The 22,334-nt window shown below is 35.2% G+C and overlaps 3 protein-coding genes across 3 annotated transcripts; 1 reads left to right on the top strand and 2 right to left on the bottom strand.

The window, feature by feature from the left end:
• Positions 1-8,129: 8,129 nt before the first annotated feature.
• Positions 8,130-13,138, bottom strand: NP3 (NPK1-related protein kinase 3). Its single transcript, XM_086230720.1, has 16 exons — positions 12,719-13,138; positions 12,598-12,639; positions 12,036-12,101; positions 11,843-11,953; positions 11,680-11,760; positions 11,517-11,594; positions 11,349-11,431; positions 10,609-10,690; positions 10,381-10,481; positions 10,171-10,210; positions 9,874-9,933; positions 9,500-9,778; positions 9,175-9,411; positions 8,706-9,043; positions 8,553-8,620; positions 8,130-8,405 (listed from the first exon to the last, which is right to left on the bottom strand). Exons 1-16 carry the CDS (start codon positions 13,010-13,012, stop codon positions 8,302-8,304), a joined length of 2,064 nt encoding a protein of 687 aa, XP_086086846.1. The 5' UTR covers positions 13,013-13,138; the 3' UTR covers positions 8,130-8,301.
• Positions 13,139-15,946: 2,808 nt separating this feature from the next.
• On the top strand, positions 15,947-19,285 carry LOC147294142 (peroxisomal adenine nucleotide carrier 1-like). Its single transcript, XM_086230721.1, has 5 exons — positions 15,947-16,345; positions 17,377-17,608; positions 17,844-17,990; positions 18,300-18,460; positions 18,632-19,285. The coding sequence occupies exons 1-5, from the start codon at positions 16,203-16,205 to the stop codon at positions 18,918-18,920; spliced, it is 972 nt and encodes a 323-aa protein (XP_086086847.1). The 5' UTR covers positions 15,947-16,202; the 3' UTR covers positions 18,921-19,285.
• A 240-nt stretch (positions 19,286-19,525) lies between these two features.
• On the bottom strand, positions 19,526-22,015 carry LOC147294143 (putative GPI-anchored protein At3g06035). Its single transcript, XM_086230722.1, has 2 exons — positions 21,858-22,015; positions 19,526-20,313 (listed from the first exon to the last, which is right to left on the bottom strand). Exons 1-2 carry the CDS (start codon positions 21,937-21,939, stop codon positions 19,790-19,792), a joined length of 606 nt encoding a protein of 201 aa, XP_086086848.1. The 5' UTR covers positions 21,940-22,015; the 3' UTR covers positions 19,526-19,789.
• Between the last annotated feature and the right edge of the window lie 319 nt (positions 22,016-22,334).

Here is a 22,334-nt window from a genome sequence, read left to right on the forward strand (position 1 = left end):
ATCAACTATACCCTTTATTACATATACATAAACAGCTCAACCATACATTTTTGTTTTTGGTACTGGAGTACAATATATAATGTCATGAACTTATCAGTTATGGCCAATTAATTAGTTTTAGATCGGATGCTTTTAACTCGACATCTTTCATAATAATTAGTGCATAATTACATATAAATTAATAATGAAATCTAGTTTTCTCTAGCTATATATTAGTTATGGAGATAAACTAAAATTTGTGTATCTTTATCAAATCTTTGTGCAAGCTTGATAAAAGTACTCAAAGGTGGACCTTCAATCTGGGTGTAGGTGCATCCCTAAAAAGGAGCTTTACATATAATGCTATTGGTCATTAGAGCAAAGCGCATCTAGGCTGTTTGAAATGGAGCAATGCCGACACCTTTTTGTTGTGGTGCCTTAAGAATGTCACATGCAAGAATAAGTACATGCATTATATTCCATCTCCCAACATCAAGAGGGAGACAGGGTCTGATCGTGGAGTTGGGGTATCCATTCATTAGGGAATACCTCATACCAGTTAGGATAACGTGTTTAGTACGTACTGTCAGCGTGTATTGATCGATCCATCTGTCTTTGAATTTTCAATTCTCAAACTACACTTTTTTTGTATATGCTGAAATAATGATATTGCAGTCGTCACAAATATCTTTTCCTTTTTTTTTTTTTTGGCCACTCACAAATATCTTTTCCTTAATTATTGCTAAGTATGTATATTAGCTAGAGGTAAAGAATTAAATTTCGGATTTCAAGAAAATTTTAATGGAAAATTTGAAGATTTTTAAATTTCGATAAAAATTACACCGAAATTATTATCAAAGTACATAAATTTTTAATAAAATTTTACCATATGTTTATTTAACATATTATCTATTAAATTGATAAAAAACATTGAAAAAATCAAATTATAAATTATATAGTATAAAAAACATATACTATATAATTTAATTATACACTAAAATCTAAACCCTAATACTCTTTATACTCTATAATTTATACATTAAACTCTATATATTCTATATTCTTTAGGATATTAGGTTTTAGGCCATTTAGGATATTTTTAATTATCTTTTTATATAGAAATGTATTAGAGTTTAAGGTTTAAAATAACAAAACGAAATCTTAAGGATGAACTTAAAAAATGGACGGTCCCGATCATTGAATTCCCCGCTCTGTGGTGAGCGGGTGATCATTACTATATATAAAAAATGATCACTTGCTCACCATAGAGCGGGGAATTCCCCACTCACCTAACCACCCAGCAATGAATTTCAATGATCGGAATCGTCCATATTTTAGAGCATCATTCAAAGATTACCCTTGTAAAAAATCAGCCAAATCGGAAGTGTTTAGCCAGTATATTACTGTCAACATCATTTCAAACCTTACATGATGAACTATTTTTGTCTGCAAAGTTTGGAGAACCAAACAATTATCGATTTGGCTGATTTTTTACAGGGACGACTCTTAAGGATGAACCTAAAAAATGGATGGTCCCGATCAATGAATTCCCCGCTCCGTGGTGAGCGGGTGGTTAGGTGAGCGGGAAATTTCCCGCTCTATGGTGAGTGGGTGATCATTACTGTATATCAGAAATGATCATATAAATAGACTAACATTGATTTTGATAAAAATATATAAATGGTTATTATTAAATGGTTAAATGACTTCTGATTTTGGAGATATTTTACAATGATGATTTTTGAAGTCAAACCTAAAAAATAGACGGTTTAGATTATAAGATTACATCGTGTGGTAGCCTCAAAATGGTGATTAACTTCGTATTAACTTGTTAATCAGTTAGCTTGAAAGCATTTTTGTACATATATATACTTTTGTCCTTATATATATAGGGAGCTTCAAGTGTGAGATCCCAATGTAGAGCCCACTCCACATTGTATTTCAACGATCTGAATCGTCTATTTTTTAAGTCTATATTCAAAGATCATTTTTTCAAAAAATTAGTAAATTGAAAACCATTAAGCTATCAAATTTTGATATAATAAATAGACGAACAAAATATTTTTGATAAACACTTAAAATGATGAATATTTAATATATACATATATGATAATTCTCTAACGAGATATCCTCATTTTAAGAAAAGTAAAGACACCATTGTAGGGCTACTCCTACAAGCTAGGCTACAATATAATTTTACAATCCGATTTTAGTAATGGTTATATATAATTCAATCTTATAATAGGAAGTGATTTTGTTAAAAAAACTAATAAATATTTCCATCACCAATTGTATAATTAATGGGGCATATAATCAAACAGCTAGGTTGCCTACAATATTAATGATGATAAGACAGTGAACAACGAAAATCTAATAATGATGCATCATGATATTCATTGTCAAGAACCTAGAGAAAATAAGACATGCATATGTGCCCCTCATGCATGCACTGTTACTTGTTTATACCAAAGGACTCTCGAGTCTCTCAACCAACTATGAAAAGCTATAACATGTCTATAACGACACTCACTGAGCTCCTTTAATTAACTTTCATAATTAAGTTAAATTACTTAATTCAGAGTGAATTAGCAGAAAATTGCATTGAAAAGCCATAAATGAATAAATAAAAAAATAAACATGTTGGCCAAAAAAAAGAAACATGTTAAAAAGATGAGAGTATGAGACATATATTTTCAAGAAGCTGTTTTTTTTTTTTTTTGGTCGAAAAGAAAAAATATATATATTGGTTCTCTACCGCAATTTCAAACGGAGCCTTACTTTATGACGTGGATTAATTTGGTATAATACTTCCAAATGTGAAGCACGTGCTTGAAACGTACAGAATTTATGGTGCAAAACCTTCATATCCACAAAAACTGGGGTCATAGTGAAAAGGATCCAAGTCCCCACCAATAAAAAGAACAGTGCAAATTAATTGCAAGTAAGTCCGACAACTTCTGAAATTTTGTAACCAGAATAATACATATAATAGGAATAAAATATGTAAATGTTAACATGATATACATTATTTGTATCGTAATTTAAATATGTTATCATAAATCTAAGAGATAATTAGATTTAGATTAAAAAAAAAATATTTTTTAGACAAAGAGCGAGAGTGTTTTAAAATTTATAAAAAAAAAATTGTAATTCATAATAATTTATAAGAAAATCTTTTTAATTTATAATAAAGTCTTTTTAATTTATAAAAAAATCTTTTTAATTCATAATAAAGTCATTTTTGGATTTGAATGGTATTTCTCCTATTTGAAGGGTATTTCTCCTCTTAGGGTGTAGAATGGGCTTTGTAGAGGCTGCATGTTAGGTTTTAATTTCGAGATTTTAGACAAAGCCCAAAATCTTGGAATTAAAACCTAACATAAAACCGTCAAAGAAGAAAAATAAAAGAATTTAATTAAAAATCCTAAATCACTATCGGTCTTAGTCTAAGAAAAACTCATAAAATAGACTCTAAGTCTCTCTAAATCTAATTATTATTTGATAATAAAAAAATAGTTTTAGTTATTATGTTGTAGGCAGTCTTGGGTTAAACACCTCCAGTCCTTTTTTTTTTTGGTCATTACCCTTCACTCCTTATTAGTTACAGTGTACATAAATAAGCAGAAATTCTATCTATAGAATAATTTTCTTATCTTAGAATAGAATGTCAATTCCAACTGTTGATTAAGTCGATTCATGTATAAGTTTATATACATAGATAGTGATGATCGATGTATTAATATGGTTGAAAAATTCAATTGTTACTTCATTTGATTGCAAATTTTTTTAGTAATATACCATTCTCCTTTTAGTATTATATAATTAGTTAATTCCTTATATATAGAATCATTTTTGTTTTAAAGGCCATTTGGGTGCTTTAGAATCCCCCATCATAATCCTAGCTAGTGGATTAATTATTTGTAAGTACATACATGACATGTTGTATATGTATGGAAATGGAATCCACAAAGGCACTCGATTTGATCTGATCCATATGAGGCTAATAGGGGACCAATAATGCTGCTCCATGTGTAAAATTGTATAATTAATGTCTGCTGACATCAACTGTTCAAACCCCAAAGGTGCATTATTATTGGGTTTCAATAATACTAGTTGTCCCACATTTTTTCTCCCACATTTGTATCTCACATGATGTGTCATTACTTTATTAGAATGATATTTCCTTTTTTTTTTTAGATTTTATTTTTTAATTTTTAGTGTCCAATGTATAAATGTCATGTAAAATGGTATGAAATTGTGATATAAAAATGTGGTAAATATAGCATTAGTGATTGAGTTTTGTTGACTGTTTAAGAAAGGAGCTTTAGTTAATTTCTTGGTAGTTAAGGACTCGAAAGTTGTTTGTATCATTCATGCAAATTGCAAAGCCAGGATATAGAATGTTAAAGAACCCAAAAGGCCGAGATATAGAAGCTCCACTATCTTCTTTGGTAGAGCAGAGTTTTGAAAAGCCACTTGTAATAAATTAATAATACACTTGCTTAACAACTTTTAAATCTTTTTTCACACTTTACTTAGATGGGTTGGTTTCATGAACTCACTTGTTCACACAATTGGCAAGTCTCTTTTGAAATTATGCAATTTTTATATGGAGAAAATTCACTCATGCTTTTCAAATGAATTTGCTCAATCAATTTGGCTTTATTTCCAAAGACATTTTGTTGTCCACCGGCCACATATTTTTCTGCAAATATTATCCAAATCTAGTCATCAAGAAGTTTTTTTTTTTTTTTTTAAATAAAATTAATGGAGACTTTTATTTGTCATGATAGAGCATTTTATCCTAACACTCATGGCAACAATTCAACTGTCATTCTCTCTTTTCCTTAATCAACAGAAAATAAGCTTCAAAAACAATATTGGAGCCCCATATGTCCAACCAACGAGGTTCCTGTTTTCCAATAATATTGATTTACTAATCCCAATATCAATAATTTCCTACTTTTATTCTCATTTATCATCAAATTTTCCCGCTTTTGATTTCCATCACGTTACACATCATCACCGTATTCTAATATGTAATAAGGAATATGATTTAAAAAAATTGTAATAAAGAAACGCATATACATATTATTGAGTAAAAAAAGAAAGTCCAATTTGTTGATGGGTCCAATTAACCAGCCATGGCGTCACCAACAAAAGGAAGCACCTCCGGTACAAAAAGCTAGCCATCATCCTTCTTGAGACCCCACCACCATATCCACCCCATGCACCCTACCTTGGACACAGCACAAAATAGAAAGCAGTCCAAAAGGAAACCGAAAAATTTACCAATTCAGTCTTAATTTGGTTATGGATAAAAGCAGTGTCTTGCTCATAATTAAGTCATAACAAACAATTCTTGTGGAAATATATCATTAACTATGCATAACGATTTTTAGTTACTATACCGAAAAAGAATACACGAAATTAAATGTAATATATAACTATTCATAACTTATAAAATCGGAAAAGATTTCATGTTGGCCGTTTTTTTAATATACCTGAAAGTTAAAATTTAAAATTTAAACCCTAATCAGACGCATTTTGCCCATTTTTAAAAGTGTCATTACATCCAAACAACGTACACTACGTCCAAATAAGAGAACTACATTTGACTATGAAATTTAAATTTGAGGACCTGTTTTTCTATTAGCTCCCAGTACACACTCGCTTTCCACGCACAAATGGATAAGCATGAACCCACAGCTTCAACAATGCAAACAAAGGAGCACATAATACATATTATTATATGCAATATGCAAGCAGACGGATTCTGACCCTGCCACACACACATATCACACACAACACAAATAACATATTCATTCTCAACCTCAATGTCCAAACTTGAATATATATCAAACCCTCACAATCTTGTGGTTTGCAAAACATATTATATCAAATATGTTATGTGGGTTGTGTGCTGCGCTCCACAAACAACAATTTGAATTGAACCACTTAATTTGTAACGTACACCTGGTGTGTGACTGTGTATCATTGTCTCTTTGCCTAAATGCTCCATAAATTAAAGAAGGGGAGGGTGTTGGACTACCTACCTACCTCACCTATAATGTTAGAGTATATTTCAAGGGAATCATGAAATATTCTTTGGAATAAAGAGGGTTATGGTCCACTGCTGGTTTTGTTCATGACGGTTCAGTATTCACAGCCATTTGTAGTATTGAATCTACTGATCACAATTCTTTGGCCAAGTTAAAGATAACCCACCAAATGTACTGCACTCTGTTCATTGTCATTTGGGGTACTGGTGACATACCGACATGACATGTTTCATGTTCCAATGAATTTTTGACAATAAAACGTAACTGACACAATCTTTTTTAGGAGAAAAGTTGATTGAAACGTAGCATGTATGTAACAAGCTTTCTTTATATTTTTTTCTGTCTGCAAACAAGTTAAGCAATAAATCACTTTTTGTTCTTTTTCATTTTTTCCGTCTGCAAAATGTAAACAGTGCATGTACGTTAAAGGCTATGTGGCTTGATATGTCACCGACAATTTAATTTCACACGAAAATATGAACGCAACAACTTACTTATAGCATTGAGTTTTTGTATTATAAAAACCTTTGATAGATTCATTGAGTATGGTCAAACTCTAGCCTTTTAATAATACCGAGATTCTTTGAGATAAATTCGATGGATTCTTTGAGTCTAACCTACCCAATTATGAACTTAGATAGTTAAATTGGGGACAATTTCATCTTATTTGATCTCCCAGAATTTTGGTCTTTCACGTCAAGAAGTTATGATTTTATTACTAGAAAAAAAGAGAGAAAAAGAACGAATGCCCACCTCATCCGAGACAAACGTCTTTTCATGCCTTGTAGTCCCTACGAATCCTTCAAAAATTCACCCCATCATTCAAGAAATTTTGATTTTCCACAAAGCTCTTTCCGTGATCTAGAAAACTTTCTACCATGCAATATTCAAAAGATTGAGAAAATAGAGACTAGCTTTCGTTTTTTGACTCACCAACCAAATTGCTAACTTTGCTGAGGTTTCAATAATTTGTTTGGGGAACAAAAGGAACTTTTAAAGATTTTTGTATGATCTTTCAAATGGAAATCATGGTAAGGCAGGGGGTCCGATGGTCCATTTATACATGAACTAGGAAACAATGGGGAACAATTCACGGGTGTTCATGTTTCTCTATTACCTACATTAATAATTGCTCACCAAAAGAATTCAAACTTGCAGACGTCTCAAATATTATAAAAGAATATATATCACTAAATCAATAAATTTATAGATGCGCGTTAAATACTTCATGTCAATGTAATTTAGGAAAGCCTATAACTTCTAAATCGTTGAATGAAAATCAAACAGTCAATAGAAAGCATATTATTTACTTTGTACACTAAACTTTTCATGTTCTAATCGTCAGATTTTATCGAAAAATCGAACAACTTAGAATGCAGTGAATTTTCTATTAAGACTCAGGTGATAGAACATTTTTGTGAATATATGTAAGCATGTCAGCAAAAATCATGAAGTACTATTTACACAGCCGAGAAAGCTCATACATGGATGCAACCCCAAGAAAAATTGACATGCTCTGATGCTCATCTCCCTTCCCATAATGTTCAGGTTGTTACTAATGATTTGTCCAGGGTTCATGGCTAGGCCTCTAACCTTGTATGTTGCTTGGGCCTTTGTCCCCAGAGCTCAGGTTGTTGACTAAATAGGCTCCCCTCTGTTATATTCATTATTAAGAAACATGAGCTAAACTCAAATGGGCTCAGAAATGCAGTGCATTTTCCACTAAGAATGAGGTGTAGGAATCTACTAAACGTCTAAACTCATATATGGAGTCCAGATAGAAGCGCACTTATTTTTTCGATCAAAAACAAAAAGCACTTGTTTTTTTTTTTATATTGATGTTTAATTGTTAATGGGATGATTGTATTACACTATATGTAGATTGAGAGGACTTTAAACTAAGAAACTGTGCTTAAAGAGATTTGGTCCTTATATTTCTTTTTTGTTACTTGAAATGCATTCTTATGTATTTTTTTTGTCCAATTTTCTTTTGTGTTTTTTTATGTCTTTAGTACAGTACATCAATTTTATTTTTTCTATTTAAATCTCTAAATCATTTGAATGGTTATAGAATTCCAATTTGGAAAATCTCTCTAATATTCTTGAGAAGAGTAAAAGAGAAAAACAAAAAAGTTTTTACAAGTGACAGATGCTCAACACATTGGTACTCCCTATAACGTATATTGAGTTTTCTTTTTTCCAGAAGGTTGCCTCTTAGTCCCATGTTCCGCCCTTTCAAGTGAGGTACACATAATACACTTCATTTTCCGGGGAAAACAGCCCGTAGCCGCTCTCTTTGTCGACTTAGAATCCGATTGTTTGGAGATGATGTATTCATTCCTAGACCAGCCTGGCGCATCATCTCTGCATCATACAGATTCCATTGAAATATAAATATATATTAAAAATCATGTATTTCCTCCCCAAAAGACCTAATCAAAACCATAGGGTACTTCAGAAATACAAAAGAAAACTTATTTATGCCAATGACAAATATAAAATAAAACTTGCCTCGCTTCCTCTCCAGCTCTTCATCAAGCTCCTCTTTCCACCTCCTTTGCCTCTCAGAAAAGCTTGCACTGAAATAAAAACCAACTCAGTCAAGTTATAGTAGAAGAGTGAAGGACAAAAGCTAAAGCAAGGCAGCAAACACCAAAGACAAACCTTGGACTAAGTGATTTTTTCCTATCATCATGAAGAAGCTCTTTCCATTCACTGGGCTGAGGCGGCTGAATTTCCTGCAGGACTCGACTGTGCACACCACTGGCATTTGATACATTTTTGGTATGTTTCCCGGAGCTGGCAGCATTGGCAGCAACAACTGCTGTAGAGAATCTTCTACTGGGTACCCGACTGGGTGACTTACTTTTAGGAGGTAAATACAGATTATTTGAAACACGTTCACAATCTGCATTCCCAATTGCACCTGGAGGACCAGTTGCATTCAATGTGCTATAGAACTCTTCATATAGAGGCGTCTGCAGCTTCACCAGATCTAATGCCTGGTGTAGTTTGATGGATCAAGTTTAAACCATTAGTCTCCTACCATACAAACTCTCAGAAAACATGGCATTTTTGAAATAATTTCACCATCAATTCATAAAGGAAAGACCACAGCCGACACGAATAGTACCTTTTCATCCAGGAAGGCTCTTATTTTTGATTCTGTAACCTCCTCATCATCCTCAGCTGCTGATGGCCCACAAGGAAATGTGAATTCACTTTCCACCTTATGAGATGCTCCAGGGCTGCCAGAAGTCTCATGTATTGTTTGACAAGGGGAAAATTTCATTCCACTTCTCTCCAATTCCAGACTTTCATCAAACTTGCATTGCCAGTCATCAGTTGGTTCACACATGGGATTGAAACTCTAGTTCAAATACACAAATCACTCATCAAAACTGAAGTTAATTACAAATATACGAATGATCTACAAGGACAAGAAAACAGTTCGGTACCTTGTTTAATTCGTCAGATGCTGTAATAGATGCAAATTTTACAAATGAACCAAGCACAATGTCATCCTTATCATCAATCTGACACATGTCATCATCAGTATTGGTTGCTCCCCATCGGGAGCTCCCTCCTGAAAAATTATCTGGATATACAGTCGAGCACCTTACAGTACCCATTTCACATATATCCTTCAAGCCTGCACAGGTTGACCTTCTGATTGAAGGGTTCATGTTGAAGCTCCTAAGGTTTGTCCCAGGTGTTGCCATATGGATTCCAGTTTCCTGATAAGAGTGATTATTAGCTATTAAGAATGTTAGAAGAATGGTCAAACAGATAAAACACTTGAGCCAATAAAACTAACAGCAACTGTACTAACCATAACTGAAGTGCGAGATACTGGACGAGGTTCCTGATAATCCCCAGTGACAAATGGGTGCTGCACATAATCAGCATAGATTGGCTCATGAGTAAAATAACAAAGCATACGCGTATCTGCTTGTAAATGAACTAGATGTGGTTTTTTTTTTTGTTTTTTCTTGTCCTTAAAAAAAGAACTAGAATCTAATATCTAGATTTAAAAACTAAATTATAACACAATCACAAGTACATATGCCTCATTCCTGGTTATACTATGAACAATATGTAAGCAACATAGCCTGCCATTCAAAATTACCTCCAGCAATTCTGATGCAACAGCCCTTAAGTTAGGTTCCCTGCCACCACAGTATGGAGTGCAAGAGTTAAGAAGAGAAAATATAACTAATAGAAAACGGATTAGCGTTTGCCAAATTTTTATAACAGAAAACTCTATCTAGATATCAAAGTATGTTGTTGGCTCATTCAAATTGAAAAAAGTGAGGAGAAATAGAAATCAAGATTGTACTTCTCCAAACATTTTAACAGAAAATCCTTTGCCTCAGCAGAGAGATGTTCAGGGATGGGTGGATGAGATTTTGTTGTTCCAATATGGAAGAGAGCAGCAACCTGAAAAGAAAAACCCCTGATTTTAGTCTGCAGCCTCTTGGGGAAAACTACACTAAATTAGAAAATTTTGGTCATATTAGCACAATAATCAAACTAGTAGTTGGCCAAAGCAGCTTGAAATGTGTACCTCCTGGTACTGTTGGCTCCATGGAGGCTTTCCTGTAGCCATCTCAATCACAGTACATCCAACACTCCATATGTCAGCAGAGCTAAAAACCATATTCAAAACTAGTGAGGTCCAAAATAAAGAATAAAAAATAAAAATAAAAATACAGAGTATATGAATCTACCAAAGATAAGAAAGAAAGAGTAGATGAATCTAAACTTTTCTCCACTAAAAAAGAGGGGTCACATCATTCAAAGTATGAGAGCATGGATATATGCTTCTAATTGGGGATTAAATGAGAAATGTGCTATAGATCGTAGTTCTCATGTAAACAGCCTCAATATGAAAATAAGCAGTTATACAGAAAAGTAACATCACTGAACCTTATCTAGTTGATATATACACAACTAAAACAACTAGGACTATTATCAGGAGAGTGTTCTTTGAAGCAGCATGGGTCCTTGAAAGAAGGAGTACACAAGACTGGAAGAAGTCTTAGAGATACGACATCTACCCTTGTTCCTCAACTGGTATTGAAAAATCCTTTGACTCAAAATAAGGGGTATGCAGAAAACAACAAAAGGTTGACAAAAATAACACCTTTTCTAATGCCAATTCAAACCATCACATATAGTCATCTCTCTTGAATTTAAAAAGCTACCTCAAATCTAAATTGATAAACACTTCTAATTAAGGTGTATCAAAGGTATATTGGGATTAATGAGAACATCATCAGCTTAAAGGTGAGTAATTGTCCTTACAAGCTATGGCCAGTCTGAAGGATGACTTCAGGGGCCATCCAATATGGAGTACCCTTCATTGACTTGGCACCATTTACAGTAGCCTGTATCAACAAACAAAATTACTAGTGATGTGTATGAAAAAAATAAGAGTTAATTATCAATAATACATAATAACAATGTCATTACCAGTTCAACAACTTTCTTCGATGCACCAAAGTCTGCGAGTTTAATGCACCCCTTATTATCAACAAGGATGTTTGCACCCTATACGAAACATGCCCATTATTAAATGATAGGGAGGTCAGTTTCTACTCTAAGTGAACATTAAACAGTGGGAAAGGAGAGGTACCTTGATGTCCCGATGCATAATTTCATTCTTGTGAAGGTATTCAAGACCCAATAACAGCTGCTTTGTGTACATCCTTATAACCTGTACAGAAAACACTTTCAAGATGCAAAATCGATATCCCAAACACCAAAGGTCAATCAATTAAGAAGTAACAATTACTTACAGACTCAGGAAAGGATCCAAATTTCCCCAGGAGGGACGATATGGATCCGCCTGGCACAAATTCCAACAGAATATTCAACGAATCCTCCTCCCTAGCAGTCCCCAAATACCTCTAAAGAGCAACAACATCAAAACAGTAAGACAGTAAGAAACCACCATCACTTACATTGAAGAAATAAGAGAATCATACTCACAACAATGTTTGGATGTGAAAGATTCTTGAGAAGCTTCACTTCCTCCTCCAACTCTCGAATGTGGGCCTGATTTCATTAAATTAGAAAAGAAAACTGCAATCACTTAGTTTCAAACCGAAAATTTGTAACAGTAATTTCACAGCTAACACATATCCTTCAATTTATAAACATTTGCTTAGCATTAGCATTATAATAACAGAATTTATTTTTGAAGAAACTTTGAGCATCCAGCCCAAAACCAATTGGTAATGTGTGAGAGGCACTTGGCTTTGATACCACAAAGGAAATTGGAGCATCAAACCCAAAACCAATTGGCAATGGGTTGAGATCACCAACTACTTATAAATCACTATGCAAAGTTATAATTTTCTAATGTGGGACAACACTCCACATTCTCACAATTTTGTCAAAAACTAAAATGAGGGTATTAATTGCAGCTTTCTTGCATTGAATTAAGTAACTTTTTGCTAACTACATGATAGCCAATAAGAATGGCAAATACTATAATGTAAAATAAAAAGTCAACAAAATGAAATGAAATTTATCAAAATCAGATCCATGCCTGTGTCTTCTCCTTTGAAGCACTATTTGCCGCAATTGACACCTGCAATACAGTACGAAAACATCAAACACCAAATCCATTAAGAAACAAAAGCCAAACGCACAATTGATACCACCCAGACCTGTTTCACGGCGAGGAGCTCTCCGGAGTCGAGGTTCATCCCCATATAGACCCGACCGAAAGCACCAGACCCAATCAACTCGCCCTTGCGCCACCGAATTGGCGGCGCGTCATCTTTTGGAGCAGGAGCAGGAGGAAGCACGCGGACTGGAGGTTTGGAGAACAATCCAATTCGAGATTTTCGAATGCTGGAGCCGATCTTCTCGACCAGGCCACCGAACCCCCCTCCTCCGTCGTCCCTGCCTGGGGTCCGAAACACCAGGGACTCGCGGACCATGCCGAAGAGGTCTTGCATTGTTGTTAGGGGCTTTTCGGTCGGTTTCTACGGCTCAGTGGCGGAGCTGTGCAGAGAGCAACGTCAGGATTCTGTGAGTGTGAGGTTCATTCTCTTCTTCTTTCGGCGTGGGGCCGTCGGGGATTGTCTGTGAGTCTCTCAGTGGAAATTTTAAAGGAGGGAAAAGGCTTAGGGGGGTTTGTATTCAAAAAATACAAAATGAATCAAATAGAGCCTTACATGTTATTGGGATTTTAAATATGTGAAGATCATTGGCAATATGCGGCACGATGTGACTCGAAATTGGATACAATTATTTGTACTACACTACTACGCAATGTAGTATAAATATGGTATAAAATTTAGGCTAAATTACTCCCAATGACAAAAGAAAATATGCTTAGTTACTCAAGTTTGAGTATCAATTTTGTACTAAACAGTTAATATCAATGGAATGAACTTATAATGGAGTCTATCATCTTTTTTCTCATGAATTTTATTATCCACTCATTTAATTGGTATTAAGTATTCAAACTTAAGTATCCAAATATTGTCCAAACTTAATTAGTATTCAAACTTAAGTATCCAAATATTGTCCAAAATAAAATTAAGCCAAAGCACATTTTATTTTGCATGGGCGTGGTTGGTAGAGTAAAAAATGATCTTAAGCGCTCGACAATGTATATGTAGTTTTTTTGAGATGTAGATGCATTTGTATTTACATTTGGAGTTAATTTGAAATTATATCTATAATTTTTTTAAAATACAAATGCATTTGTATTTATATTTGGAGTTAATTTAAAATTGTATCTGCAGATTTTAGAATGTAGATCTACATGTTTAGCAGCATTTTGCAACTTCCTAGTGCTAGAGTATTAAGCTAGATGGACTCTGGAAGTTTCTTGTTTATTACGGTCTTCTAGACAAAGTACACTAAAGATTGGAGGTGAGAATCGGGTGGGTTGGACCGGGTTCGAACCTAAACCGCAGGCTGACCCGCAACATATCTAAAATTCGTTGCTAAGCCGAAAAGAAGTGAAAACCAAGGTTATGCATGTTGGGCTGGGCGGGTTGCACGGGTTCAGTCTCCCTTGCACAGTCGCATTTATCATCCTTGCTTCTTCATTCTCTTAATCTTCGACCAGCCTGAAATGCTAACATGCAACGTACGAGGTTGCAGTGATGCTGCTCCCAGTCCGATGGCAGGCCTCAGATCTCTTACACGACAACACGTTTTTGGACATTGACACCAGTTTGCGAGCTTGACAGATCGAAGAGGGTTTGGATGGCTGGTAATGGTGGTTGGGGTTGAAAATGTGATATATCTAGAATTATTTATTAGAGTTTCCAAATACCAAATAACCTAATATAATCGCGTTAGCATGATAATTATTATAGTTAGCAATATACAGAAATTTAAAATATTTAAAATACATTATAAAATACTGAGAAGTGCAAATATGATACAAAAACATATGTATAGGTACAAATTGAGTATATTTTAACATTTGGACAAATTGAGTTGTCATAAGGTACAAATAGAGTGCTGCTATTTGCACACATTTTTTTTTTTCTTTTTGCACACATTTTTTTTTCTTTTTTTCTCCTACACACCCCACACACTCATCTCAAATTCAAAATCTCTCAACACACACCTAACTTATTACCAAAATACCATCATTTCATTACACACCCACACATCTCATCTTTCTCTTTCCCACTATCTCTCATTCCCTCTCTCTTTTTCTCTGTCAACACACACCTGCGCACCACCACCACCGCGCGCAGCACCACCCTCCCTGCATGTGCATTATTCTCCTCTCATTCTCTCTCTCCTCATCTCTCTTTCCTTCCTTCGGAAGCCACCCACCGAACATCCACGACCAATTTGGCAGGTAGCCACCGAACATTCATGAACCATTCGACATGTAGCCGCTGAACCAGCTGCGATTTTTTTATTGGCAGTGGTGCTTTGCTGTGGTTGTAGCAGGTAGAGGCGCGGCGTCGTAGGCAAGCTCGGAGAAGAAAGGTGAGGCTAGACCTGTTATGCTCGGCGATGGGGAGCTAGATGAAGGCGATGTGCTCGGCGATGAGGAGTGAGCTGAAGGCGATGTACGTGCTCGGCCATTGGTGTTGCACTTTGAAAATGAAAAATGAGCAGAGAGGGAGGTGGTCGGGGTGAGGGAAGGGAGGGGCTGGTGTGTGTGTTTTTTTGGTCGGGGTGAAGGAGGGAAATGGGGTGGTGTGTGTGTGTGTTTTTTTTTTTTTTCTTTCTTTCTCTGTTGATGGGAGTGTGCAAATAGAGAAAATGAAAGTGGACTTTGGGTGAAAGAAGGAGAGAATAGTCTTTTCCCTTTTATTTTTTTAAAAAAGGTGTGTAAAAAGAAAAGAAAAATAGTGTGCAAATAACAACCCTCTATAAATATTAAAGGATCAAGAGGGGCATAAATTGATTTTAGTAAGGTAAAAAATCAAATACAAATGAATAAGACTCTGCTGCTATTTTAATCTAAATTTTTTATCACTAACTCCAACATATTCTTTATAACCACTTTTATTTTAAAAAATATTAAAATTTATTAGTACACTCAATATATTTTCCTAAACTACTTTTATTACAACCCAATATCACAGCCAATAATTTTACTAAACATACTTGACAAAAACACCCAACATCTCCTTTACATCGTCATAACCCGTCGTCGCCGATGCCGACGTCTTCTCCTTGAAAATCTCTTGCTCAATATTTGGGTTCTTCTCTTGCTCTACATTCATACAAATTCTAAATTAGTGTATTTTATTAATATAAATTTAAATATGTATCCTGAAGTAAAATTGATCTCAATTTTGTAAAATGTACCAAAGCAAAGGACAATGGATTTAGAGAAGACTATTCACGTTTCCGATTCCCAATAAGATACACTAACCATGAAACCAACCCATCCCGATTGGTTTGTCTATAAGCGTCACTTTCAGTTACTAACTGGCACGGAGCACTGGAGCACACCATAACCATACCATATTGTACTACTAGTCTACTACTACCCACCTCCTGAATGCATTTCCCAACCCTTTTCACTCTCGTAGTCGTAGCCTTCTTTGCTTTTCATTCCCTTAAAAGTTAAAACCCAATTCTTTTTCTTTAAAAAAAAAAACCCAATTCTTTCTTGTGTTATAAGGCTCAAGATTTCATTTCACAAAGAGAGAAAAGATGGGCTTTGATCTTGAATCTGTGGCAGAGGCAACATCGGGGGCCATTGGAGCTCTTGTTAGCACCACCATCTTGTACCCACTTGATACCTGCAAGACCAAGTATCAAGCTGAAGTCCGAGCTCACCATCAGCAGAAGTACAGGTTGATTTTGTAGCCTCTTTGTTCCCCATAATTGTGTTTGATTAATATTCCCTTCATTTCCTTTTTTTTTTTTAAAAAAATTTTTGTGTTTTTTTTTTCTGGGTTTTTTCTAATTATTATTTTGGTGCTAATTGTTTGTATGAGTTGAGATTATCTTTGCCCATAATGCAAATTTTAATGGGAATGTAATTGCAATTTATCTTATAGGCTGGCATGTCCAAAGGTTTTGGCTTTTAGCTTAATCGTTTACTAGAAGTCTAGAACTGTATCCTTAGGGGCAGAGATTTATTCATTTATTTATTTATGATCGCCTTAGGGGCAGAGATTTAATTGTGTTGTAGAGTAGTCAGCAACTCCTAAGCATCTACAAACTAAGTTTTATATCTATGGCTATAAATTGTTTACTTGGGTAAATTAATATGACAGTCAAACTTGTTTTCCCATGTACTGTTCTCTCATTGTGATATGTTCAATATCTGAAAAGATATGCACGGAAGGTCTTTTATGAGCCTTCAATAGCGTATTATTATTATACTCATACAATGTTCTTCTATATGATCTCTTTCAAATTGTTCTCTTTGCAGTCTCTTTCATTGTGATGCCAGTACTCGTACAATAATGCAATGAGATAAACTTCTCTGTACTCACCATAGATAATGACACACTAACTAGTAGTGATTAAACTTTTCCTTTGAGCCAGTATATCACTGAAGAAGTTCTTTTGTGTTTGTTCTGGGATTTAGCACAGTGTTATTCTGTAGATAATTTATACTTGATGATACCCTATATACATCTCCATCGTGAACTTGTTTCACTCTAAAAGGTTAGGAAGGAAGGAAATTTGACTAACCATAGGAATTTTTGTTCAATGCTTCATATTGTCTTGGCTTGAAGGTGAACTCTTGTTTTACAGATAATGGGATATGGCCAAAAAATTTGTGACAACTGCCTTTTCTAATGAATGATTCATAAGGCAACGTTCATCTGCGATTTTTTTTCTTTCGAAATTTTAATTTGTCTGGGATTTGCAGGAACATTTCTGATGTTTTCTGGGAAGCAATTTATAGCCATCAGGTGCTTTCATTGTACCAGGGCCTTGGGACAAAGAACCTACAGTCCTTTATTTCACAATTCATCTACTTCTATGGATACAGTTTTTTTAAGAGGTTATACTTGGAGAAAAGTGGAAATAAATCCATTGGAACAGGAGCAAACTTGATAGTTGCAGCTGCTGCTGGGGCTTGTACAGTCATAGTGACACAGGTGAGTCATACATTGACAATAGTTTCCATTAATAAAGAAATGCCCGTTAGTCCTGACTCCTGAGCCATGTAGAATCAAATAGGACCATTTCCAAATCTTATGCTATCACAAATAAATTTCCTCTCAAGCCCTTGTAGAATCCAATCCATATCTTCCTCATTATTTCTTATGGTGTTCAGTAACTAATTTTAGTCCTTACTATTAGATATTCAAATTTCTGAATTTTTCTTTGCAGCCCTTGGATACAGCATCCTCAAGGATGCAGACAAGTGAATTTGGGAAATCCAAAGGACTATGGAAGACCCTTTCAGAGGGATCTTGGACTGAGGCATTTGATGGTCTTGGCATATCTCTTCTTTTAACATCTAACCCATCTATCCAGGTACTTGTGTGTGCACTCTGGTGTACATATACTGTATACACGTTACATGTATTACCTACTTGGTTCTGTTTGGATATAAGATCCTTGAAGTTATTTTGGGATAATCTGTTTCTATTTTGAGTTTTTTATTTTAAAAGTGGACTTTGGGTTACATCCTCAACATTGACAATGCAAAAAATGCTACCTGTATCTCTTAGATTTTCGATTCTCAATTTTTGTTTTTCAAATGTACACTGTAAGCAAAGATAAAATATTTAGCTTGCAAGAAAAGACAACTTAAGTTGAATCTTGAACTTCTCTATTGCACAGTACACTGTATTTGATCAACTGAAACAAAGACTATTGAGGGGGCAGCTGAGCAAAAGAACAGGTACAGAGTCATCTCCAGAAGCTCTTTCTGCCTTTTCTGCTTTCATATTGGGTGCTGTCTCAAAGTGTATTGCATCCTGCTTGACATACCCAGCCATCAGGTGGATAGTCAATTCTATCAATCTTCTCTATGCATTATACATATCATGTATTGTTACTCTTTCCCGGAAAAATGACAGAGCAGATTTTTAAAATTGATACATGTTGCACCCTTCTCTATCTGGCTTTTATGTACAACTTCAATGGTAAAATTGGGTTATGAACTTCCACAGGTGCAAGGTCATGATTCAAGCTGCAGATGAAGATGAAGATGGTAGGGAGGAAGCTCAAACAAGATCTCAAAATTCCAGGAAGACAGTTTCAGGTGCATTTTATGCCATTTGGAAAAGAGAGGGCCTACTGGGTTTCTTCAAAGGATTACAGGCACAGATACTGAAAACTGTGCTAAGCTCGGCATTGCTTTTGATGATAAAGGAAAAGATTACAAAGACCACCTGGGTGTTGTTGCTTGCGCTGAGGAGGTATCTGTTTCTCAACAGGAGCAGATTAAAGAGTGCTTGAATCAGTGATGATAGTGAGAATTGAATGAATGAAGTCCTCATATTGAAGATGTTCCATTGGATTTGTTCACGGTTCACATTTGGAGTGTTACATAGTAGAAGAAATAAATATTGGTGGATGCTGGAAGTTCAGTTTCATATCAAGAAGGAAAATATGGATTGGAGATGAGGCTTGCTCCTTATATTTTGTCTTTGTTGGTTATCATGTTCACTTAGATTGTCAAACTAGAAATACAAATAGATTGTCATGGATCCTTTATTCGTCTTGAAGCAGAATTTTGTGTGTAGCTTCTTTTATTAGCATTGTGTTATCAACTTTGAACTGGAATTATGAACTTAGCCAAAAAAACTGGAGGAATTGGGCTACTAGGGTTGGATATTCTATATACAGAAGTTATTATAATATCTAATAATAGTGTAAATATACTAAAAGAAAACTGGCCAATGAGACTTGAATTGGACGAACCCAAGCTTTGGACAATTTGAACAAAAATACCAACATAATCGGACCAACACTAAAAGTTGAAAAATACGGATAAATGAGTCTTCAACCTAACCAATCCAAAAAATCCGAGGAAATTATATATTTTATATTAAAATTGTCACTCCTACCTAAAAGGTTGAGATATAATATAAAGTAGTGCAAGTATTATTCGATTACAGAGTAAGATACAACATTTTCTTTTTCTCAATCATATTACAAAACTTTGGAAGTTCAACAACAGGGCACATCAAGTTAAGCAAGAATAAAATCAAATTTCCAGCGAGAAAGCAGCTTCAATAGAAAATTCATTGTCCTCTCTATTTCGGAAAAGCACAAAACTTGTCTTATAACATCCTTCAAATAAAGTGTATGGCTATCCTCTTGGCTTACAGATGAAAGATAAAACCCATCAGCAAAACTAGCAAGTAGTGAACCAAACTGATCATGGAAACTAAACTGGCAGCGCTGGCAGCACCAGTATTTTGTGCATTCACAAAGCTTCCCTCGGGTGTGTTCGTGGTCAAAACAACAACAATCCATTTATCATCAGAACCAATTCCAATTCCTGTAAACTTGGTGTCATTAAGATTATCGGAGTACTGAGATTTTGTGAAGTTAGAAAGGACAAGTGTAGGATCCAGGTTGGGAACACAAGCAGGCAGTATGACCCCATCCCTTGTATTAGAGACATTCAAATGGCATTTAGCTAAAAGTTTTGGATAGTCAGCAAACTGAGGTTCAGTGCCTGGTACTGTGTTGGAGCCTGTGGTGTTTGTACAAGGTTGATTTTTGAATTGGTCAGCTATCTCATCAGCAAGGCACTCTGCATTGTCGTTCTTTGTAAGGGCTGTTAAGTTCAAGGTGGTAGCCCGATAGCTGTTGATGCCTATAAGAAGAGTATCTTCCTCATCTAATGGAAAAAGTCAGAGACGGAAATTTCATTGTCAAAGAGAGATATATAATTCAAAGGATCAACACTTACCACTACACAATCATACATAAACAGATCAACTTAAATATGAGTTTATTTTAGGTTGTCCAACCAGGGCTCTGCATTGGAAGTCTTGACCTAAATACTACTTTGGGATAGGCATGCAAAGTAGTGGTTGGTCTATTCCACTTTGTCTCTAGAACAAGCAGTCTTGTATGGAATTAGCCCAAAGAATGTGTTCACAAAGTACATGGAAGTTGGAACTACTAAAAACTAGAAACAACAAAGAACAATAATTTTAATTGAGCATGCACCTCACCTCAGACTGTACACAACTAAGGAACTACGAATCCCCTGGGCTGGCCTTAAGGGGTTGGTGTGATTTGAACTCAAGATGATCGCTTTTAGAGCAAGCTCCTAGTTTGAACCAACCCCCTGGCATTAACGGAGACTTGGGTACTTATAAGACTACAGTCACCACCTCCAGGCTGCTTGGCTCCACCACATTTTTCAAATCCTAGGTTAGAGTTAATATTATAGCACCAAAGGATAGTTTGCTACTAGCCTACTACCAGTTTACAAAAGAGTTGGAATTCGGGCTCGGTTGCAGGCTTGGTGGGCATGATCTCTACCCAAGCCCAACCCAAAAAATTTAGGTTGAGGTCGGGTTCGGGTTTGGGTGGGTTTTGACTTTTTCAAACCCTCCCACACTGGTTCAAACACCGGGTTGGGTTTGGGCGGGCGGGGGTTCACCCAGCCCAAGTTGCACCCCTACATAAGAGTGTCTCCTATCTTAGAATGGTACTGGAAATAATGGCCTATTTGAGGCTCTGATCTTACAGTATCAGCACAAAATATTTCAAAAAGAAAGATTTAATGAGCCATTAGTATGCAAGGTCAAGAACAGAAAAAGTGCCATACAAGGATGTGGAATGTTTTCCTAGAAAAAAATTAAGGAAAAAGAAAAGTAAATGGAGAACGGCCAAAGAAATAGTAAAGTAAATGCAGTATTAAAAATAAGCATGATTACGTATAATTTTTAACAAAAAATATTCAAATACAGATCACAGACTCATCCATTGAGATGCCAATGATAAACGTAGTTTCACCAAGATTTCAACTTTCAAGCATAGTATACAGATTACACTTACCCGTTTGCAAGAACTAAATCTATAAGATCCAGTAAGCTAAGACGACACATTCCATATTTTATCACAAATTAGTGTAACCCAGATCAATAGCCTGTAATAAGATCTCATTTGAAAGGGGTTTTTATTTTTTAATATGATATTGATAAGCTAACCAGAAACCCAAAAATAGAAAGAATCATAAATGTAACAAATACATAGAGAATGCATATAAGTAAGTAGCATATACACCATTATCAAATAGCCTCAAAATGGGAAATAAGTTCAGGCTAGCATAGTAAAATCAGACCCATATAAAGAAATAAAGCAAATGGTAAGTTTAACTAAAAATGTTGAAGATCAATCATAATGGATGTTAAAAAAAGAAAGGTTTACCTTCATCGCATTTGACTTGGTGGTTCAGCAAAATAATGCAAGAAAGGAAGAATGGGAGGAGAAGACGCAGCAAAGACGCCATTGTCAGTGAAGCAGCAGAAAGGGTTTAGTTTGGTGATGTTGCTGGCGAGCTCACAAAAGAAAGACGGTGCTCAGAGTTTTTAGTTAGGGAGTCTGAGCTATCTGTTGCTTTAAGTAGAAGCTTAAAGCCTCTCTGACGAAGATGTCCTAACTGAACGTGACGACGACGTTTTTGGTAGGCTTTCACGGTCAAAACCGACGAGCATTTGGAGTCAAAATAAACTATTTGAGAGAAATGTATTACAAAAACAAAAAAGAGATAAATTCAAAATGAATATTAAAATAAAATGGTTATAAGGAATTATAATGCATTCAATATGTGAAAATGAAAATATTAATTTGTTTTAAATTATGAATTTATGAGTGTCATTGTCATTATATGCGAAAGTTCCTGCT

This window comes from Dryas octopetala, chromosome 2, assembly GCF_963921425.1.
Source record: "Dryas octopetala chromosome 2, drDryOcto1.1, whole genome shotgun sequence".
In the NCBI taxonomy this organism is placed as follows: domain Eukaryota; kingdom Viridiplantae; phylum Streptophyta; class Magnoliopsida; order Rosales; family Rosaceae; genus Dryas; species Dryas octopetala.

Bases quoted from the DNA above. Each gene is read 5' to 3' on its own strand.
- LOC147294142 (XM_086230721.1), top strand. From the start codon at position 16,203: ATGGGCTTTGATCTTGAATCTGTGGCAGAGGCAACATCGGGGGCCATT. The intron at 16,346-17,376 runs GTTGATTTTGTA...TGGGATTTGCAG, and splicing joins CACCATCAGCAGAAGTACAG to GAACATTTCTGATGTTTTCT. The intron at 18,461-18,631 runs GTGGATAGTCAA...GAACTTCCACAG, and splicing joins TTGACATACCCAGCCATCAG to GTGCAAGGTCATGATTCAAG.
- LOC147294143 (XM_086230722.1), bottom strand. From the start codon at position 21,939: ATGGCGTCTTTGCTGCGTCTTCTCCTCCCATTCTTCCTTTCTTGCATT. The intron at 20,314-21,857 runs GTAAACCTTTCT...TTTTTCCATTAG, and splicing joins CCAAGTCAAATGCGATGAAG to ATGAGGAAGATACTCTTCTT.
- NP3 (XM_086230720.1), bottom strand. From the start codon at position 13,012: ATGCAAGACCTCTTCGGCATGGTCCGCGAGTCCCTGGTGTTTCGGACC. The intron at 12,102-12,597 runs GCATGGATCTGA...TAATGAAATCAG, and splicing joins CTTCAAAGGAGAAGACACAG to GCCCACATTCGAGAGTTGGA. The intron at 11,761-11,842 runs GTAAGTAATTGT...TTTTCTGTACAG, and splicing joins TTGGATCCTTTCCTGAGTCT to GTTATAAGGATGTACACAAA.